We start from the raw sequence: 20,926 nt of genomic DNA on the forward strand, positions 1-20,926 counted from the left end.
TATTAGAGCTCTGCTTTGTCATGGAGCACCAGAATGAACAAAACGCAGTAAAAAACCTCCAGGTGGCACTTGGCCAACAGAGATTTCCAGCCAACAAATGGACTTTCAACAAAAATGATATGACTCTGGAAGAAGAAATATGGCAGAAGAATCCTTATGTCTTAGAAATCCTGAACTACTGAAATACACCCTTGGAGCTAAAAATCATCAACATAACCATCTAATTAAAACTACAAGCAAATTCACAGAGCACCTATTTGGAAAAACTTCCATAACAGACTACCTTTAGTTAAATTATTCCTGTTATTGCTAAACAATCAAGATTGTATACTTGACTAGCCAACATAAATTATACACCCAAACAGGGTATTTCTTAGTGGTATGTATTTTTCTAAAACTCAAGTTTTCTTAGTCTGCCTTTTATTAATTTCCATTGAATCACTTGGTCAGATTCATTCCTTCCACCCAACCATGGCACAAGGCTTATGAAATCAGAGGGGAAGGTATTGAGACTCACAGGAGCCTCCCTGACCATGAGAGAGAGAAGTAGTTGAAGAGAATGCCAAAACTGAGCTTCTGCACACCCAGGCAGCAGAACTGTCACTTCTTGATGAATAATGCAAAAAGGTCAGTCTTTGGAGCCTTCTGTATTACAAACGCTAAAAAGACCAACTCCTTGGTTTCTTACTTATCATTTAGGAACACAAATATCTTGAGACACTCCAGTTTTCATTTTTTAAAAACTTGGAGGACTGAGTGTCGGAAGATAGAAATGGTGGTAGATTAGAGGCTGGCCACCACTTCACACCATTTTTTTAGTGAAAATGGCAATAGTGGTGTTACATTAATCTGAACATATTGCTACAGAATGTGACACAAAAATACAAGACCTTCACACTACACTGAGCTTCAATACACTGAGTACCGTTCCCCCTCTTCAACAGATCATGACAACCTGCAAGCAGAAGGTATGGCCAACCATTCTTCCCAAATCCCAGTAACCGCAAGGATACAAGAAAAGAAACATCAGTGAATGCCTACAAGCTGGGGAAGGACTCCATTAACAAAAAAAAAACAAAACACTTCTTTGCCTACGGGATGTCTCCTTATGGTATGTAGCAATGCCTGCATGTATCTAGTTCAGTGTGTGATATCTCATAAATGCAGAGAACCATATGCTATATTGTAGCTGTGAACAGTATGACTGACACAAACTACTGTACCATCAAATGAAGAATAGCCCTCACATATAAAAAACCCACAGCTTTAAAAACAACTCATCTGAGCAATGTATGTATTGCAATGCAACTTTCAGATCAGTGTAAATTATTATGATCTTCAATATTCATGTATATATAGATAGATATATTTTTCAGGAGGGAAGAACTTAGACGTCCAATGCAACAAAACTGATTCAGAATTTTATCATGAAAAATGTACTTTATTCACCTAATTCTCAAGTGGTATACTTCAAACTGAAACTTTTTCTTTAGAATTGCCAATGTACAATATCTTAAAATAGAAAATGTTAGTTTTTAATAATCTCTATGAATTACTCTTTTACAGAAACAGGCATTTGGGTATGTGGGAAAGACCTGAACTGGATCATGCTGACTATATCCGATATCCAGCTAATCCCTTGTTAGTTTATTCCATTTGTCAAAGAAATGCCAGACTTCAACTGTCTTGGAAATGAAATCTGTATCTTTTGGGCCTATTAAAAAAAAAAAAAAAACTTTGTAGTTGAATAGTTTTCCTTCTTCTACCAGCTCTCCTTGTGAAAAAGATGATGTTGCTAATGGTGGAAACGGTATGCTTGATAATAAGCATGTCTGTGAATGGAAGCTCCGATTCCTGATGCAGACAGGAATTCAATACCATTTCTTGAGCTGATGGTTTTCTCATTTTTTATAAATATTCATACACCTAAATCATCTATTCCATTCCAATAAGGCTCTTCTACTTGCCCCTGCTTCTGAATTTAGGAGGAAACTGATCATTAGGTCTAGGTAGTTTTTTCTGATGCTTGGCAAGGGGTTTTGCAATTACTGTCATCTGTTTCCAAAGATGGTAGTGGCAGCATGCCATTACAGCCCAGTAACTTGCACTCCTATGGCCAGGATTGCAGACAAAAACACATTTCTGTCCAAAGTACCAGTTTTATTTCCATCAGAACATGATGGTTATATTTGGCCATCATTACATTAAAGCTATGTCTTTTACAAAAGCATGTTTGCAATTAGATTGAGGTAGGAAGGCAGGGAAGAAAGGAAGCAACATAAAATACTCTTTGTGGAGCCACTGTTAAGGTTTACGTACCTTTTTCAAACTCACTAAACAGACGCAGGCTATATTTCTTTCACTGGCTTAAAGGGCCTGTCTAAAACTAGCAGTATAATTCTGCCTTTAGAAGAACAGCCAGATGAGTGCAAAGAGAGAGACAAGTTTTCTCAGGCAACACAGCAGTTTCTTTATGGAGTTACCCTTCCACCTACCATCTCAAGGAAAGCTATTTAACCCAGCAGCTCCCTTTTTTCAAGAATTATGGCTCCTTTTCTCCCAAGAGAGCACCTACATTAAAGAACTGTGCAAAGCATCAAGCCTAAGACCTTTGTCATAACTGAAACTCTCCTGCAATTTCTCTATAGTTTGTATACTTCTTAAAAAATACTGAGAAGGCAATACATCTGACTAGTGCTCTGTGCCTGTTTCATTTACTAACATCGTTAATGCAACAGATTGTTTTTTCTTTGGCAATCTGTTTTTCCTTATATCTGAAAAATTATCTGAAGGAATTATTTGTAATACACATCCAACTTAAGACCTGACCTCAGGAATCACAGGGGAGATAAGTAGTCTCAGCTGCCCAGAATAAATAGCAATAGATAAACAGAGGCCCTGAAGTATAAGCAGAGGGAAGGATGGGAATGTAAACTTCTCATCTACCTTTTCTTTTTCTTACAAAGGAACAGTCCTGCAGGTTCCTACACTTTTATTTATATTTAAAATTAGGCTACCAATCTGTTGGGTGGTTCTAAACTATGATGGTTATGGTTGCCAAAACACTTATTGCTGATGTATCTGTATCTGTATTTTTGTGAGACAGCCAGGATGCTTCTGTCCTTATTTATTACCCAAACACTTAAGATTCAGAGAAGACAGATCGAAACCAATATAAGTGTTCCTCAATACTGTTTGCTGAGGTTTATTTTGTAGATCACATACTTTTATGGCACTGAAGTGATCTGCAATGTGCTAATCAAATTAACTGCTTTTTCTCATTAACAAGCAATGATCCCTGCTTTCCAACTGTAGTACTAATGTTCAGCATATCTAACCATTTCCTAGCTTTCTCAGGACTTGGAGTGTTCAGAACTGCAGAGAATGCTAATGTTTCTCTTTAAATACAATAGCGTATGTTCATTTTTTAGTCACTTACTGATTCATGAGTTATATGAATGTGACCTAATTCTTCTAAAGCAGTGGCTCTTATTTTGCTCTGCCACTTGTTTGTCAGCATAAGGAAGAAGCGTACCAGGGACTATGAATCTTGAGCCAGGTGAGACAAGAAAGTTACAGGAACACAAGCAACAGAAATACCATAAAATCAAGCACTTGACATTCTTGTCCATTATCTGAGACTGATTTACAGCTGCATAACTACTTGTAACTCTTTAGAAAAAAAAAGCTTTCTAAGACAGAAAAGAAACTTGAACCTTAAGAATTTTTATTACACTAATTATTTGCACTAGGAGAGACAAAATAGACATACATACTAAGAGTGAAATGGGTCATTTTCAAGCTAAGAATCTTGACCCAGGTACATTGCTACAACGTCCTCCAGTGTATCAGCATGTTGGTTAGACACTGTTCTCACAACATCTGCAAAGAATGAAGGAAAGGGCAGGGAAGGCCCATAAAGTGCACCAGTGAGTGAATAATACTTTTAAAATGTCTAACAGTAAATATCTGCAATTGTGAGAAAATGGAAGGCATACCTGAACAAGTATTCTTGTATTAGATATAAGACCTAAAGGCTGAATTATAAATGGCTTTTAAGAACTGCCAGTTTATTTTAGTAGTTACCAACTTTTTCATAAACTTTGTATTGACTTATTTTTTGTAGTATATTTTACTAATTCTCATAATTATTAAAAAGGTGTCATTTAAATACATATATTTCATACAGCTTAGAATGTCTATTTATAGCCTATATTGAAAAAAAATTAGAAAACTGTCATATTCATATATCTGTAAGTGTTACCATGGCTTTAAATTGCCTTTTTTAATGATGGTAGAACATGTACAAGGCGGGAAGAAAGAGAAAACAAGCATGTTTCAGCATTATTTTGTTCAACAAAAAGTGCATGAATTTGAAAAAAATCTACTATTAAAGAACAAAATATTCCCCTCCACACACACAACATCGGAGCTATGAACTACATGTAGCAAAGCACAATTTCTCTGTGGACATACATGGTAGTTTTCTTAGTTATTCTCATGTCTGCTAGCAGAGGGGTATTCATCAATTGATACGATGTTATGGTAAATTATTTGAGAAGTTTTTTATTATTTTATGGTTTTATAGTAATAGAAGGTCAGCATTTTTTCTTTACATTTTAACCATACCTCCCATACCAAATTCTCCTTTATGTAGTCCTCCATATATTTTTAGCCAATGTCATTAAATTATTGGTTATAGCTTCATAACAGCATGCAAATTGTAACTTAACCTTAAATGACACTACAAATAAAAGAAAAAATAAACTGATTTTTCAAGACCATAATTTTCTATTATTTTAGTTTAGGATCACAAACACTGACAGCATTTCTTGCGAATACCTAATATTGCATTATTCCCCTCAAGGGAGGAAACAACATTAATAAGTTACCTCACTTTCTATTTCCACATCTTAATGTGGATTTTAACCTTAACTGCTGATTTCCTCTATTTGGAAATGACTGTATGGTCTAGAGCATTCCTAATCCTTTATTCTGAAGTAATGCAGAATTTAAAACTTTGGTGAAACATTTTACTTCCCTGAACTTGGGACACAAACTAATTGAATAATGGTAGCTATTGAACAAGTACATCTGCCATGAAATAACATGCAATTTTAGCATGCTTTTATCATAACATTTTTCCCACTTCCTAAGCATCCTTCTTCTCTGAGTTATGGCTGATGATCCCCATCAAATACAATTTTTACATATTTGCATAATTTCATATTAAATAATGTATGAAGCTCTTAAAAGCACAGCAAATTCTAATTTACTAAAAAAAAATGCAGCTTATTCAGAAACCCAAACTGTCTTATGGGAAAATGACAGACTTCTATGGGAATATTAGAAAAAGTAGAGCACAAATTTCTCCTCCTGGTTTATAGTGCCATAGGTATCCAACTTTCATTCCACAAGAGCAACATCAAGTAAGGTTTGTATGCTATACAAAACCAGAATGGGAATGCATCATGTCTCTACAATGTAGTTCAAATTGGAAAGTATTGCCTCCAATCAGGAAGCAAACTTCTGAGCTCAGATTTCCTTTGGAAATTCGTGATGCCCTAAAGATTATGATAACCTTCCTCTTCACCCCATTTATACTTCTTACAATTTTGTTAAGAACTGTTGAGAGTTATTACATTCCTTTTCCTTAATTAGAATGCTTGAATGTTAAACAAATTATTTAGTTAATTCTAAAGTTCAAACAATATTTCACAGATATTTAGACACAAGCCTTTTCTATATTGTAAATATAAACATGCCAAAGAAAACAGGTTTTCTTATAGACTTATTTTTATGACATTTGGTTTTATATGCACAAAACCATTAAAATTGAAGTGCCAATGAAGACTTTATAGAAATTGCATGCTTTTATACCTGCAATATTATAAAGGCAGACAAAAAACTATGTTACTTTACCAAAAAAGGACCAGAGCAGGGGGTGAAGGGGTGAGTGAGAGAGAGAATGTGATTATGTATGGTCTTAAGTGGCTTGTCCAGGTGTCTGGACACACTCTGTTTTGTTTGGGTTTGTTTGTTGGTTTGGGGGATTCTGTCATTTTTGTTTGTTGGTTGGTTGGTTTTGTGGGTTTGGGTTTTAGTTTTGGTTTTTGTTTTGTTTTGTTTTTTAACTAAAAAGAGTTACTTAAACTGTCCATAAAAAATTAAGGCATCATTCTCAGTCAATTCTAGGAATCTAGAAGGACCCTGGGCATCTAGCAGGGACAAATTTTAACTTGTTCTGACTGGTGATAAGGTGTTCATACACTGTAGATTTGACACAGTCTGTCAGTCCTGCTACAGTTGAAGCTGGAAGACATCATCATCATGGATAAAATTATGACAGCCTGAAGTGGAGATCTGTTCACTGGAGACCTAATTGGATGTTGTATTAGTACAATTAATCCTAGTAGTGTTTCAACTATTTTGAAGTCTGGTATCTGTGTCCCTATTACCTCAGATTGGAGTAGTTTCCTTCTAGTCTTACAACACACACATTCCTTGACATGCATGTAATCTAGAGAGCATCTCACTCAAACTCAGGTCCTATAATGCAGATGAGGTTTGACTGATGAAACATGAAGCCCACTGGTCACTGAAGAATGAAGAAAAGATAACTAGCTTCTGAAAGTACCTTTAGAATTTCCTAGATTAGAAATTTCTACTCTGACACTCAAGATTAACTTCCTTATATGGGAGAAGGGATATTTCCGCTATTTTTCTACTTTGCACAGAGACTAAAAAACAAGACTTTAAAAAATTGCTAGAATTGCTGGTACATTTCAATTGTATGAACTAATTCAGAACTAAATACGTGCTTGAATATATTGTTCTTGTTCTTCATCTTGAAGCCAATTTAGTCTGTTAGATTATAATCCATCTCATTATTTTTTACATTTTTTTTTCATCAAGACATGACTGCCAAACTGCTCTGAATTCCAATTCGTTACACCTTCTGTAAGTTAAGACAATTCCAACTTTAGCCACCAATCTTTCTCCCTACTCCTTCCGTACAGCCCTCAATAACTGTCACTAGTAAATTCTTTCCTCAACTCCAAGTTTTATGGGCAGCTCTCTGTTCTAAGCCTAGTCCACAATCCTCACGTTTTGATATTTCCTTCCCCTCCAACACCCTCTTTTATTTTATTTGTTCTTTTTCACTTTGCTATTTAGTTTCAGGAACTCATCTGACTCCATAGGACCACAACAATGAATGACACAATGCATTTCTTTCAGGGATATATCTCTTTCAGTAGAACCTGGAATTTCTTACCAGTTCAACTATGCAACCTGTACAGCATGCATGGGGCAAGCGAGGCATTTCATAAAGTACGCAAATTAAAAAGCATAGATTGGAAAGCCACATAACTCATCTGGTAGCGAAACAAAAAATGGAACTGAATCTTAACTCTTACAACTTGTCCGAGCATAAGAGCATACATATTCAAGCTTCAAATACTTCCTTTCTCCACACAGAAGTCAAACTTTCCTTGACAATGCAGGAAATACACATTCAATTCTCACTCCTGCCATGAAAAATTACTGGTTGGAATTTTTGCTTTACCAGAAATCTTAAGCATTTCTTCAGTGTGAAATAACAAAAGATAGGAAAGAAAGCATTTGAAGTCAAGCATCATAAATCAAATTTTTAGAAACATTATTATGAAAGCTAAAGGACCCTTTCTGAATTTTATCGTATTTAAGAGTAATACAAGGCTGTTCTCAGAACCATGCATAAGAAGAAACAACCATAAAACTCTTAGTCTAACACCATTCCTTATGCCCTCAAGAAAGAAACAAAGTTAAACACAGTTTAGAGTAATCTTCGATAAAACCAGCTGGTTATGAGTCTCAACTGCACACAGCTTATCTGCACCAAAGCTAGGCTATACACATAAAAAAACCACAAATGGTAAGGAATGGAAACCCCCCAAAATATTTTTAAAATCGTTAGAAGTACTTAAGAGAAAAGAAGACTGGCCATAATAATGAAACTCATATTCTTGGTCTATGTATTCAAGACCAAGTGTTTTTCTGGATAGTATTCTTCAACCAAATGGAAGTTACTTGGATCACTACAAGGTTAAATGAGTTAAATTTAATACACTATGATATACAAAGCATCAGACTGAATGATCTAATGACTTCTCACCGCTGTATGATTTAATAAACTACTATACACTAACAACACATTGAGCCATACTTCCATCAGGGAATCTCATAAATCCAGTTTTGGATAAACTGTGGATAACCTATCAAAATACCTGTATTATGATTACCATTTTCTTTTTATCACAAGGTAATTTTATTTCTCAGTTCAACTTAAAAAAAAAAAACAAAAAAACAAAACCAAAAAAACCCAAAACAAACAAAAAAAAAACCCTCAGTATTCCATGGGAAATAAATAATTTTTAAAAAACATGACCCATGACCTTTCTAAGAGCAATCCTCTCATTCTTATTTAATCCACTGTTTTTTTGTTTTATGTCACATATTCAGTGTAGACATGACCCTTAAATGATTCTATTTTTCATTTGACAATGAAGCCAGTTTATTATTTCTCATGTATGTCTGAAGAGAAAAGCAGTAATCACAGTACAGCCAAAGAAAAAAGTTTACAAGGCTCCACGAAACTATTACTTTACTCACATATTCAAGTAACTTTTAGTAGGTACTGGGAAGCAGGAAGTTGAGAGGAAATAACTTTGATTTAGTTGTAGAGGAATTCAGTCACAGTGTGGGCAAATTGAAGGTGATGTGTGGATAGCACAAAACATTATAAGCATTGAAGATCTTTTGCCCACATATTCTTCCCAGCTTATACTGAAGGTATCTACATTGCGCGTTCATTTTTAAAATCAAGCTTGCAGTGCAACTTTATTTAATCACTGCGCACTGGACAAAAACTAAAGGAATATGATTTCTACTTTCTTTTCTAACCTACAGGAAGAGGTGAAATCCTCAAAGAGCTGAGTTTTCAGAAATTTAAAAGACTTTACATACAAGAAACCAAAAGATATGGAATGTAAAAAACACAGATGGTTAAAAAAAAATTCCTGTGATCACAGGATATATGCTATTGCTATATTTTTTTTCTTGGATTCTAACCAAAGACTAAGTTCCTCAAATCAATTGTCATCATGCCAGCTTTGCATGATAAAAAAAGCTGCATATATTTAAATTGTTTTCAGGTATCTGTGGAACAAGCTGCATGACATACAGATTAGAATGAAGATGTAGTATTGGAAGATTGATTTTCTTATTAAACATGTGACTGATTCACACCAAGGTCATAGATCATCTATTACTATAAGAGATGTTATTAACAAGAATTTCAGAACTATGAGTAATTTGGAAGAGCTCTTTCCTCAACAGTGGAAATATATTTTCCTTTACCCTATCTTTTTCATCTCATGCAAATGAAGGAAAAGAAGGAAGGAAATAAAGATGAGGAGAATTACATGTGGTTTAAATTATTTTTGTTCAGATCTTATACAATTGCTTATGGATTCTAAAATTTGTCTACTTCAGTGCAACAGTGTTTTTTTTTCATACTGAATAGAAATGAGATCATACTTGCCCAATCATTATCTCCATGATAGGTGGGGTGGAAATAATTGTTCACTTCCAACTACCTTTTTTGATCAGCAGATTGATAGTTTCCATTTCAGCTTGTATTCAAGCTTTTAGCAGTTGCATCAACTAATGATTGGAAAAACGTCATCCATAACTCAGTGTTGGTCAACCCATGTAAGCAAAAGAAACCTCTTGGAAATGAAGGTGCCTAGTCTTTTTAGAAATATCACGATGTACTAAAAACACTGTATTTTGAAGGAACACCTGAAATATTTCCAGACCAAATTCTGCTCAGGTTCTATCAGTGTAACAACATCTTGTTCTGTAAAATTATATGCCGATGCTTAAAATGTAAGAAGTTATGGTATGACTGCTCTATGACTTGTTTTATATACTTCATGCTTGAGTGAAAGATGTATATGAATAGTATATGAATATTGACAAGAGAATCAATGTTTTAATGAAAATAGTTTGAATTATATTTAAGACAAAATAGCAATAAGCAAAAAAATTACCTTTTCATCACTTTTGTTTCATAAAGAAAGGTAGACAAAAGAGGAAGAAAAAATGTTAAAGTGAAATATTTAAAAATATGTAACAGAGTAGGAAAGTTGAGAGTCAAATCTCAAAAGCACAGATTTAACTGCAATCTAAAATCAAATGGTAAACAGTGAGTCTTCAGTTCTAAATTTAAAGCCCTTGGTAATACATACTAAATAAAATGTATTGCCACTCGTGAATACTATATACAGAAACATGGAGTACCAGAATAGAGATGGTACGGCCATGCAGGAAAAAAAATATCTGTTATTAAACTAATATTAAAAAGGTGATACATTAAAACATATTCTTTTTTTAAACTCACTCACTTGTGACCAATCTCATGTGCAATGGTAAAAGCTGAACCTAGGCCAATGTCTTCATTAATGCTGCAGCTCCTTTCAGGCTCACACATTCCAGCCACAGAGGCCAAGCCTGAATAAACAGAAGGAGACACAAAGGGTCATGCCAAGGTGTTTCAGTCTTAAAAGCCATAGTTATAAATGCCTGGATTCTTTTTAATAACCTCTATGCACAGAAGGAGCAGTTGGCAAAAGGTTAACTTTCTAGTCATTTGCAAAATCACTGGGGGGAATTTCACTTTGCCGGCTAGACATTAATATTTTTTGAACTGCAGTCAGTGCTGGAAAATGTCTAGACTAGGGGTTAGATTTATAAATTTTACTTCTGGTAACTTGGGACCACCTAGTAACTTGAGCCAGGAGAAGGAATTCAAGAAAGCATTTCTATTTTAACATTCTTGAGCCTGAAGAAAGCAAAATGTATCCACATTATTTTTCTAAAGAAATCTGTTTAAGTTTAGTGGGTTCATAAAAACATACAAGCAACTTTTTTAAGCTATGAAAAGCCCCACATGGTATGTTAAAAAAATTAAAAAAACAAAACTGAATGCATCAATGAAGAGAAAGGAGACATGTTAATAACAAGCATTCATTTAACCATGAAGTATTTTCCATTTATCACCCATCATCTTCTGGAATTAAAACCTTATTATATTACAAACACACTTAAAAACTTTAAGTCACTGGCATTTACAGAATATGGCTATGGCTCTTCTGTATCTTACACATTCTTCAGCAACAGATTATCACACAACATACTGCAGTCATAATTTAGTGCCACTAGAGAAAGCTCTAAACATCAGATTTATTTAATGTATTCCTCCCTAGAGTTTCTTATCTGAAAGAAGCAGCAATCTTTTCTTTAAGGAAATTACTTGCTTAGATAACTACACTATAACAGAAAAATGACTGAAAAAACAGGGCAAGGAGGGAGGAAGAGAGAAATCATACTTTTTATATGAGCAGGCACCTCAAATCATTTTGTTTGGACTAAAAGTAAGCAAATAGTAAAATGGCAAGTGCTTCCTGCCTGTGTCCACATTTAGCAAGTAATTTGGAGCTGTAGGAACTGGTCAGCAGAGTGAAGCACTGACACTGAGGCTCCTCACATATCTTTGTATGTGGGGTGGACACTCTAGACTAATTTAATCCCATAGGCTGAACATATTCACTATACATGTGGTTCAAAGCTTTCTAAAGGAAGAAAAATATTACAGGATATAATGAGAATACAGCCCAAGTAGAGATTTAGACACTAATGTCTCCCATAGGCACATAAGGAGCATTTGGGGAGTACGTGTTCTGATTTACTTTTCCTCAAAACAAATCTAGTTTGTGTAGACCAAAGCTACTCTGATAACCAAACTGACATGGGCAAAAGGTGACAATGTGTCTCTGTAGAATTTGCATCAAAACAGTACTACTGCTATAAATCAAACCATCAGCATAGACACACCCACAGAGAACAAGATAAAACATCAGAAGAAAAAAAGACTAGCCATGAAGAAAAAAATGTGTATTTTTTTGCAGCCTGAAACCAGTAGAAAATACAATTATTGTAGTTCATCTATGCTATTTTAATTGAGCAGGACATTTTGAAGACAACATGGTAATACTTACACACCAACTGTCATGTCCCCCTGCAAAGTCCACCACCTTTGAGTGATAAAGTCATCTCTATCTTCAGACTTTGTAACTGAGCACTTGCTTCAGTGACTTACAGGACCGGATTAATGCAATTCCATACCATGCTTTCAGAAAGTGACAGAGCTTAGGTCAAGAGCTCAGTCTATGGCTCAGATTTTAAAAAGGAGTTGTCCTTCTCTGGAGCCACAGAGGTGTTGCAAAGACATCCAAGGTCTATCTATTCTAAGAGGTTCCATGAAAGATTCCCTGTTTTAGGAAACTGGAATAGGAGAGAGATTTCTAGGCCACATAAAATCCTTTACTTCTGTTTCTTCCTAGAACACCAATGACTCAGGTTTCTTTTGACCTTTTGAGACCTCCCTGAGATTTTTGTTCAGAGACTCTTTAAATATACACTTAACTGTAGTTACTGGAGGTCAGTGGGACTTAAGCATATTAAAGGCCTTGCAAAAGAGGGCCACAGGGCCTTATCTCTTCAGTTCAGTGCCTATAATGCAAATAAATTGTCATGGTTGCATATTGCCAAGGGTCCTCTAACACTGAGTTGGAACTGATACCACATTAAATTTTTATTTTAAAAAATCAATAAATAAAATTTAAAAATCAAACCTTTTCTTTAATAAAACATTTGCCAAAGTCTATCCTCTATTATGCTGGATTCAAGTGAAGCATAATTTGACTTTATGCCAAAGTCTGATACAGTAAGAACTAGTACAATAATGATCTGTGTTAAAAATATCACGTAAAAATATCAAATAGTTCGTGCGTGAATGTACACTCTTTCAAACTTTCTTCTTTTAACACTTGCAAAGACAATTCTATGGCAGGAATACCGACGGTCTCTTTAGTTTTTTCTCCTCCACACAGATGTCAAAGAAAATCAATTACATTTACAAATTCATCAGCATCATTTGCCTTTTACTAAAACATGCTGTGAAAATTGTTTATATTTACGGCAAGTACCTTTTCCTATGTAAACTACATCTCTCTGCCAAAAGCGCTGCTGACATGAGCAGGACTTGTAGAAAAATTAACAAGAGTTAAGGCTATCAAAGAATACAGTAATACAGAGAAAGACAAAGCAAATACAATTATGGGTTCTGACTGAGAAAAGTATTAATAACCTGAACTAGCTGAACTCGAATTGTATCTTTAATTATTTCTGAGAAAGAGTTTTATGAAAGTATGCAAATTGAAAAAAAAAATAAAAGAATGTTATGTCTTTGATGTTTATTTCCTATGTTAAAGCACTATTAAAGGTAATTACTGTATTTAATAACTTTCAGCAACAAGTTTAGGAGTGGAGAGAACAACAGCTCTCCTTTTTTGCACATAAGGTTGCTATGTGTGCTCCTCCATTGTCAAACTATCATTTTAAGGAGTTTAAATGTTACTGTAATTTATATCACTGTGCTATTTTTCTCTAAGTCTGTGAAAGTAACAACCTGAAGCACTACTCCCTGTGTACAACAGAGCAACAGTGTAAACCTCAAAGCCTGCTTCTTCTGTAGGGTGGTTTGTGGACTTTTTTTTGTTGGGGGGTTGTTGTTGCTTGGGGGTTTTTTTTAGCTCTTGTTGTTGTTGGGTTTGGTTTTTAACTTTCCTGAGGTCTTTTACTTGTATTTTTTAAACTAGATCATGGAGTCAGGTTAAATAGAAATAAACAGCAAGTTCACCTCTGTAATAAGTAAGTTTGAGTCATCTGCCAGGTTTCATCACAACTACAGCTGCCAGAGAAGAAACACACAGGAGCAGCTCACTTAATTTAAACTTCCAGCAATGTATTAAAGCAAAACCACACCTAGGTTACTTTTTATTGTTCATGCTTATAAAACTGAAGAATTTTGAAATAATAAAACTAAAAAGATCTAATCAGTCAACAAATCAACAGCTGAGTATAAAGTAAGGCAAGAGCAAATATAAGCTGAAATTTATCTTTAAAACCTTACCCAGCGTTCCACAAGGCTTGTTTTTATACGTGCAGATATCATATCTGTTAAGCGGGGGAAAAAAAAAAAAAGTAGATATGTCAGAGAACCAAAGTTGTAAGATATTTTGTATATTTATCACATATCTCTATCATAGTTCAAGTTGTCAGACCACAATCAGCTTAATTAAGTGCAGCCAGCTGGTGTCGGCATTTTCTGCACTCTGGTGTAAACCGCAAGCTGCAGTACAGCTGCTGGCCTCGGGCCAGTGGGACACCTGCCAGTAAGAAAAAAATGGTTAAAGTGGATCTTTGTAATCACCAACTCCGTAAAGCAGTCTACTGGGCTGTTCTGAACTTAGAGCAGCATGTCTATGGCCCGCTGTTGATTCAAAACACTTAACTTTTACTTTTTGAACAGTCAGAATCCTCTTATTGTCTCACACTTATCAACTAAACAATATTGTTATTCTTATTTAATATTTTATTCTGATTAAAAACTATAATTCTGAAGTATTACACTAACAACTATATATAAAAATCTTATTAATTGCCATTATAGTTCCCTTCTCATTATCTTCCAATTATTATATGTGTCTTAAGAGTACCATGGCAACCCAAAATGAAAAACATTTTTTCAATAAGCTAAATAATGCCTTTAAAGGACAATTACTATCATCTTTGATACATACCTTCAAATACAGAAACTCAAAGAAACTCTGGAGCTGAAAATGGATTTTAAAATGTTTTCTGCAGCAGTGGTCATGCAGCAGTCATCTCTTTAATTACACCTTCAGATTTTGAATTTGAAATTTGATTATATGGCTAGTGATATGAGAGCACTCCTACAACACCTCTGATTTTCAAGGATTTATACTGACTTCCTTGCAGTGTGCTTCAGAGTGATTTCTATTCTTTTGAAGGGTGAATCAAAACAAGATTAAAATATACCATATTTATGCTTAAATTTTTAACCCAAAGAGTTACTAATTTAAGGCCACTTGACATTTCTGTTAAATATAACCTAGGGACTGTTTTCCTGTAGGAGTCTGATCATAAGATGTATACCATTCAGTGCTAACAGAGTTGAGGCCTGTCTGTAAGCCAAATCCAGGGACAAAATAGCAAAGCTTAAAATTTGGAACAAATCCAGTAAACTCTCTACACATGTAGACTGCTGTGACCACATAGGATTCCTGTGATATTTAAAGGTACTGAGCATTGAGCAGTTTGTAGGATTAAGCTCTAATTTTGAACTTAAATGTTCATATGTACTGATCTCATCAATAGAGTTCATATTCTGCCATCCTATATGCACATAAAGCTCTCACTGATTTCCCATTTGCTGTGAGGAAAGGGGAAGGTAATGAAATCAGCATTCTTATACAAAATGTGGTGGAATATCATTAGGCTTTGTATGTCATGAAGCTTTAAGATGACATAGGTACAGAGAGAAAGAACTGCACTGAGTATTTCCTGCCTTTTATACATTTAAGGAAGTAAACTTCCTATTTCTGCATTTAGGACGGAGCCTAAACCTAATCCTGCTCAAGTTCCTAAACTTCCTTGAATTCTTTAAAATGTAGTTTAAAGCTGAACACAAGGAAGACAGTACAATACACAGGAAGTACTGGTCTTCTAACATTTTTTAATATCCAATGCTAATTACAAAAAAACTAAAGGTATATATATCCTTAGATCAAATGGAAGTTTAAGAAGCAAGCCAGTCCCACTAAATTCAAATAAAATGTTGTCACCAACTTCTGCAGAGTTGCAAACTGGCTCTTACGGCCTCAACCTGCTTACTGTCATACAGTTATGAATATGAAGCTACTCCTCACCTCCAGTTAAGTTTCACAAGAAACTGTGATAGGAAAGAGTGCTACAAATTAAGTCCCTTTTTTCCTGTTATATTTTTGAAAAACAAAGGCCTTGGTATCCTCTGTTTAAGCTGGGTACAGAGTATTTTCAGTATGCATAGGCTAGCATTTGTAAGAAAACATGATGATAATGAAACGTAAATTAGAAAATAAAACTAAAGAAAACACAATTTTATTTTCCCATACACTTAGCTATTTTTGCAAGAACATATCCAGGCAGTAATGTGCTCTAATTAAGTCTTCATGAAATATTCATAATTTATAGGCAGTAATTAATTTCCTGTAAGGAACATTCATACACTCTCTTACAGCTATGTTTAGCAGGAAAAAAAAAAAAAACACCTCTGAAGTTTTCAGTGTTCAGTGACTTACTTTACCTACATCAGCTTCAAGCTCCATTTTTTCCACTTCCGTTCATATGGATGGTTTCTGCTTGTGAATTGATTGAAACCTCTTACCATTTTTATGTACCAAACTGCTTGATTCCATCATTTGCTTCTCTATATGACTTAAACATATTATTCTAAATTGTGGGGGTTTGTTTTTACAACACTTCCTCTAACTTTATTTTGAATTTCCAATGAATCCATTAAGCCCACAGATGTTGGGTTCCAAAATGCAAAGACTGCAGAGTCAATATTTCCCAAATAGTAGCTTCAAACCAAGAAACCCCTGAAATGACAGGTCATCCAGACTAACCATGAGATTAGATAGGTCTAATTGATATATTTAAACAAACAAACAAAAAACCCACAACAACAATCAAAAACACAACAGAACCAAACAAACACCAATTAAAAAAAAACAAAACAAAACAAAACCAAACAAAAAAAAACCACAACACACCACACTCCAAAAAGGTGAAGATGGGTCCTGCTTGTCACTAGTGTTACCAGGACCTCAGTAAATACTTCATGAGCCAAAGACAAATTCTTAAACCAACAATTATTATCTCAACCATTGAAAATTGCAACAGTCACAAGAGATATGCAAAAATGTAGTTTGTAAGATATGAATGTATTTTCTTTTTTATTCATTGACTGAATGTGTAAGAGGGCTGCCACACAAAATTTGAATGTAAGAATACAGATATGCAGGTTGCAAAAAACCTCAGGATGAGATGGCAGCTTGATCATTTTGAGACAGCCAAGGAAATCCTTTGCCCAAGGTGGATCATATGCTCCTAATAAAGTGGGTGCATATGTCCTTCGCATGCAACCAGGGTGGTCAAGAGAAATGTGGAAAGACGTATGAAGCAAGATTGTTGATTACGTGTCCATTCCTACCCTGAATGGATCAGAAGTAATTCGACGAGGCAGATGTGGAAGAGGCCTGGGACACCTGGGCACAACTGCAGGGCTGCTGAAGACAGGTGGGAAATGCATGATGGACATACAGCTGTCACTGATAACTAAGACCAATGTATCAGCCAGAAGGAAACTGCAGAGATAGACTATTATCAGTCCACCAGGATGGTGAAGCACTGGAGCAGCAATAGCCTCCTGTCAGGCCATGAATCAAACATGAAGTGCGAGTGTGCCCTTCAAGGGTACTTAACGAGGAAAAATTTCCAGTCTTTTTTGCAGGATACAAGCATACCCCATGCTAAAATACACATCTATACCACTGAATTAAAAATTGAAAGCGACCACACTCCTGGACAGTGAAATTCTATTATCTGTATTATCAAACTGTTCTAAAATCCATCAAATTGTTAAAAAAAAAGTTCCTTGCATGGATTTGGCCCATAACAACAACTAATCTCAAAGAATTCACAGAAGTAGTTCAGAAGGTGGCCACACACAATTATGTACATGCAAAACATATGAAGATACTCTGTTCTGGAGAAGTCAGCTTACTAGTATGGATGTAAAAAGTTCTGTGGCAGCAGTCCTCAGTGAAACAAAAAATTCACTGACATGTTTGTTTAATTTATTAGTGTAGATGTAAGCTATGGATTATCTCTTGAAGAAGTCTCAGTTATCTGCAACTCTGACTTGCAGAAAAATTCCTTTCCTTTGCAAATCTTATGAAGAGTATGATCCTGATCATTTGAGTAGGACACTTAAGACAAATATATAAGAAAGATGAATTCTCTGTAAATAGTGTAAGCACTGCTCAGTCCTGTCAGATAAGTTATTTGCAGCTACAGCAAGTCGCAGACACCTTAGGGGAAGACAGACATTTCTCTCCCACCTAGCTGCACATCACAGGGAAAGGTGAGAGGATTCTTCCTGATCCCTGCAACCTGTCAGCTTGTGAGCTTATTAGAAATGCAAACTGTTCAAAACCAGCATGAAACACAAGCTACTTACTTAAAAGCACATAATGCCACTCTAAAATTACCTGAAAGATACCAATATGCCTGAGCAATATTTCAGATGGTTATTGACAGAAGTAAATAAGGCTTTTGAACAAATATTTCTTAATGGAAAGGAATTTAGGAAACAAACAAAAAAAATTACTATTATGACAGCAAAATGCTAGGGAAAACCCTACCAAGATGGCTGGAATATAAACGTTAAAAATACATTAATGTAAGAAAATTCAGTCTAGACAAAACAAACAAACAGGTATGACTGGATAAAAAGCTCCTCATAACTTTGAGACAGCTGAACATGTACTTCATATATATAATACTACAGGACTTGCCAATTAACCTGCTTGACAATGTTGTCAGAAAACAAAACCAAACCTAAGAATTGGCTCTGCCCCGACTAAGAGGAAACAGAGCTAACTACAACAAATTATTAAGATTTCATTTTTAGGGAACATTTACAAAGGTGTTATCTCCAAAAGGAAGGTTTAATTTTTCAAAAGTTTTAAACCAAATTATGCTTTTTGACACTTGTTTTTTATTATTAATTTTGACAGTAAGCTATTAAAATAAGGACTGTCCTTTTCATATACCCTTGCTCAACAATAAACATAAGAGGTACATTAGAATTTTATCATTTTTACTTTTTATTCTTCACACTATTTCAGGATTCATCTATGCACCAAATCATATGTCTCATATTTGAATAAGTGTTAAAAAACCTGACCAATAAAGTTAATGTAGTTCCAGCACCTAGAACTATAAACTGAACTACTGCTGAATCAAACTGATACCTCAGACTTCCCTTAAAGGGATCAAAAACCTCAAGCTATCTGACAATTCCAACTCTTATTTCTAAGTAATGGAAAATAAAAATAGTAAGTGGCTCGTAATTTCACAAGATTCTTTTGCATACATATACTTGGCTACGATTAAAAAGCAGTTATTTTGCAAGTGCAGACAATGTCACTGATGCTAGAGAAGTGTGTGGAAAAAATAGTTATAAAACAAATACCGACTTTAGGTCAATTTTTACAAAAAACTTTGTATCATAATTCTTCAACAGATCATCACTCTTAATATAATTTGGTCATTCATTAGATTTGCACAGGTTACAAACAGCAATACTCTTTATAACACAGTATTTTTTTATGTCTTTCTAAAAGCTTTACTACAGCATATCTTTAGCCTTACTGAAAGTGGTACACCACAACAGCATTCTGCCTTAAAATAAAGTACACGTCTTATTTGGTTTCCTCCCCAAAAACCTCAAACCAAAAAGAGCTATTTAAACTAAGGAAGGAAAAGTATAATATATACGTTACACATCACTCAACAGAAATAGCTTTTTCTATTATTAGTTTTCCATGTCTTTAAAACTGCCATGGACAACCAAAGTCTGGCTCTATTGGACTTTCTTTCGATACTTACCATAGGTGGATAAATGAAATACTGAGTTAGAGTTAGAAAAACCACTACTGTTATAAGTTCTAATTCTCCTGACTTATATGAAAATAAATAAGTGAAATAATTGTACTGCAGATGAAACATTTCCATATTACTTTTCTAAACTGCAAATGCAGTCAGAACAGTACAAACAAACTTTTTTTTTAAACAATTTTTTTAAATGCTGTCATTTGTCTCATCAATTTTGGCAATGTAACATTAGAACAGCAGATTCAAATTTACTATAATCATTATTATCGGTGTACTTAGTACAGATGTACAAAGCTGATTTTGAAATTATGATTTTATAAAAGACTCTCTAATTGCAAATTCACCACCTAAACTGTATAAAAAAAATCTTCAATGAACTTCATGAAAAATAAATCAACAGACAGGTTTTTCTTCAATACTATGTTGGTGTGCCATGCAAGCATATAGCAGAGCTACTGCAAAAGATACTAATTACATGCAAATAGAGGACTCTGTACATAAGTTCGTAAACAAAAATCGATCCAAAGACAGGATGAAGACCCTGAGACTGTTCTCAGCTTAAGACATACCCTAGGCCATAACACACCATTTCATTTGAGGAAATAATACATTCAGACTTTTTAATCATCATCTGCTTTCTAAGGCTATCTGTATTTATGTACATTTTTGGCCCTTTTCAGGGTTTATTCTACAACCATCCAGACTAAAAGCTTCCTTTTCCAATGGAAGCCATGATCCTCATATAGAAACATGTCCTTCCCAGCTACAGCAATGGGAAGAGAATAAAGTAATGGAAAGTACAGAATAACAAGTGCTACAAACTTTCAGATCATGATCTAGTTAGGTATCTGAGACAGACACCCACAAAAACTTAGAAGAAAAATATCAGCATTCTGCTAGTATTAAAAAAACAACACAAAACAAAACAAAAACAAACCCACAAAAAACAAACAACCAAACCAAATGAAAAAAAACACCACCAAAAAAACCACCAAAAAAACCCTCAAACGGCATCAGTACTGCTGATTGATTCAGCTGTGACATCACAATCTTTGCTTCTATGATAGTACTATTAAGTGAATTAAAATTAGATAGCATAAAAACACAGGTAATTCCTCGCCATCCACTGTTTGATATATTGTTAACATAATTTCAGACTCTGGAAAAGGCAGAATACTTCCCTTCCCCACATTCTTCTTCTAATCAGAACCTTTCTGTAGACCATACACGACTACAA

The 20,926-nt window shown here is 34.7% G+C and overlaps 1 protein-coding gene across 1 annotated transcript in view; it reads right to left on the reverse strand.

The window, feature by feature from the left end:
- ADAMTS6 (ADAM metallopeptidase with thrombospondin type 1 motif 6) overlaps positions 1-20,926 on the reverse strand; it is a 152,743-nt gene that overhangs the window by 82,404 nt on the left and 49,413 nt on the right. Inside the window, exons 8-9 of the mRNA XM_082074507.1 lie at positions 14,078-14,121; positions 10,449-10,554 (exon numbers count right to left, since the gene is read on the reverse strand). Of these exons, the coding sequence (XP_081930633.1) occupies positions 10,449-10,554; positions 14,078-14,121 (150 nt within the window). The remainder of the gene's footprint in view (positions 1-10,448; positions 10,555-14,077; positions 14,122-20,926) is intronic.

Source organism: Streptopelia decaocto (assembly GCF_964273445.1).
Source record: "Streptopelia decaocto genome assembly, chromosome: Z".
NCBI lineage: Eukaryota > Metazoa > Chordata > Aves > Columbiformes > Columbidae > Streptopelia > Streptopelia decaocto.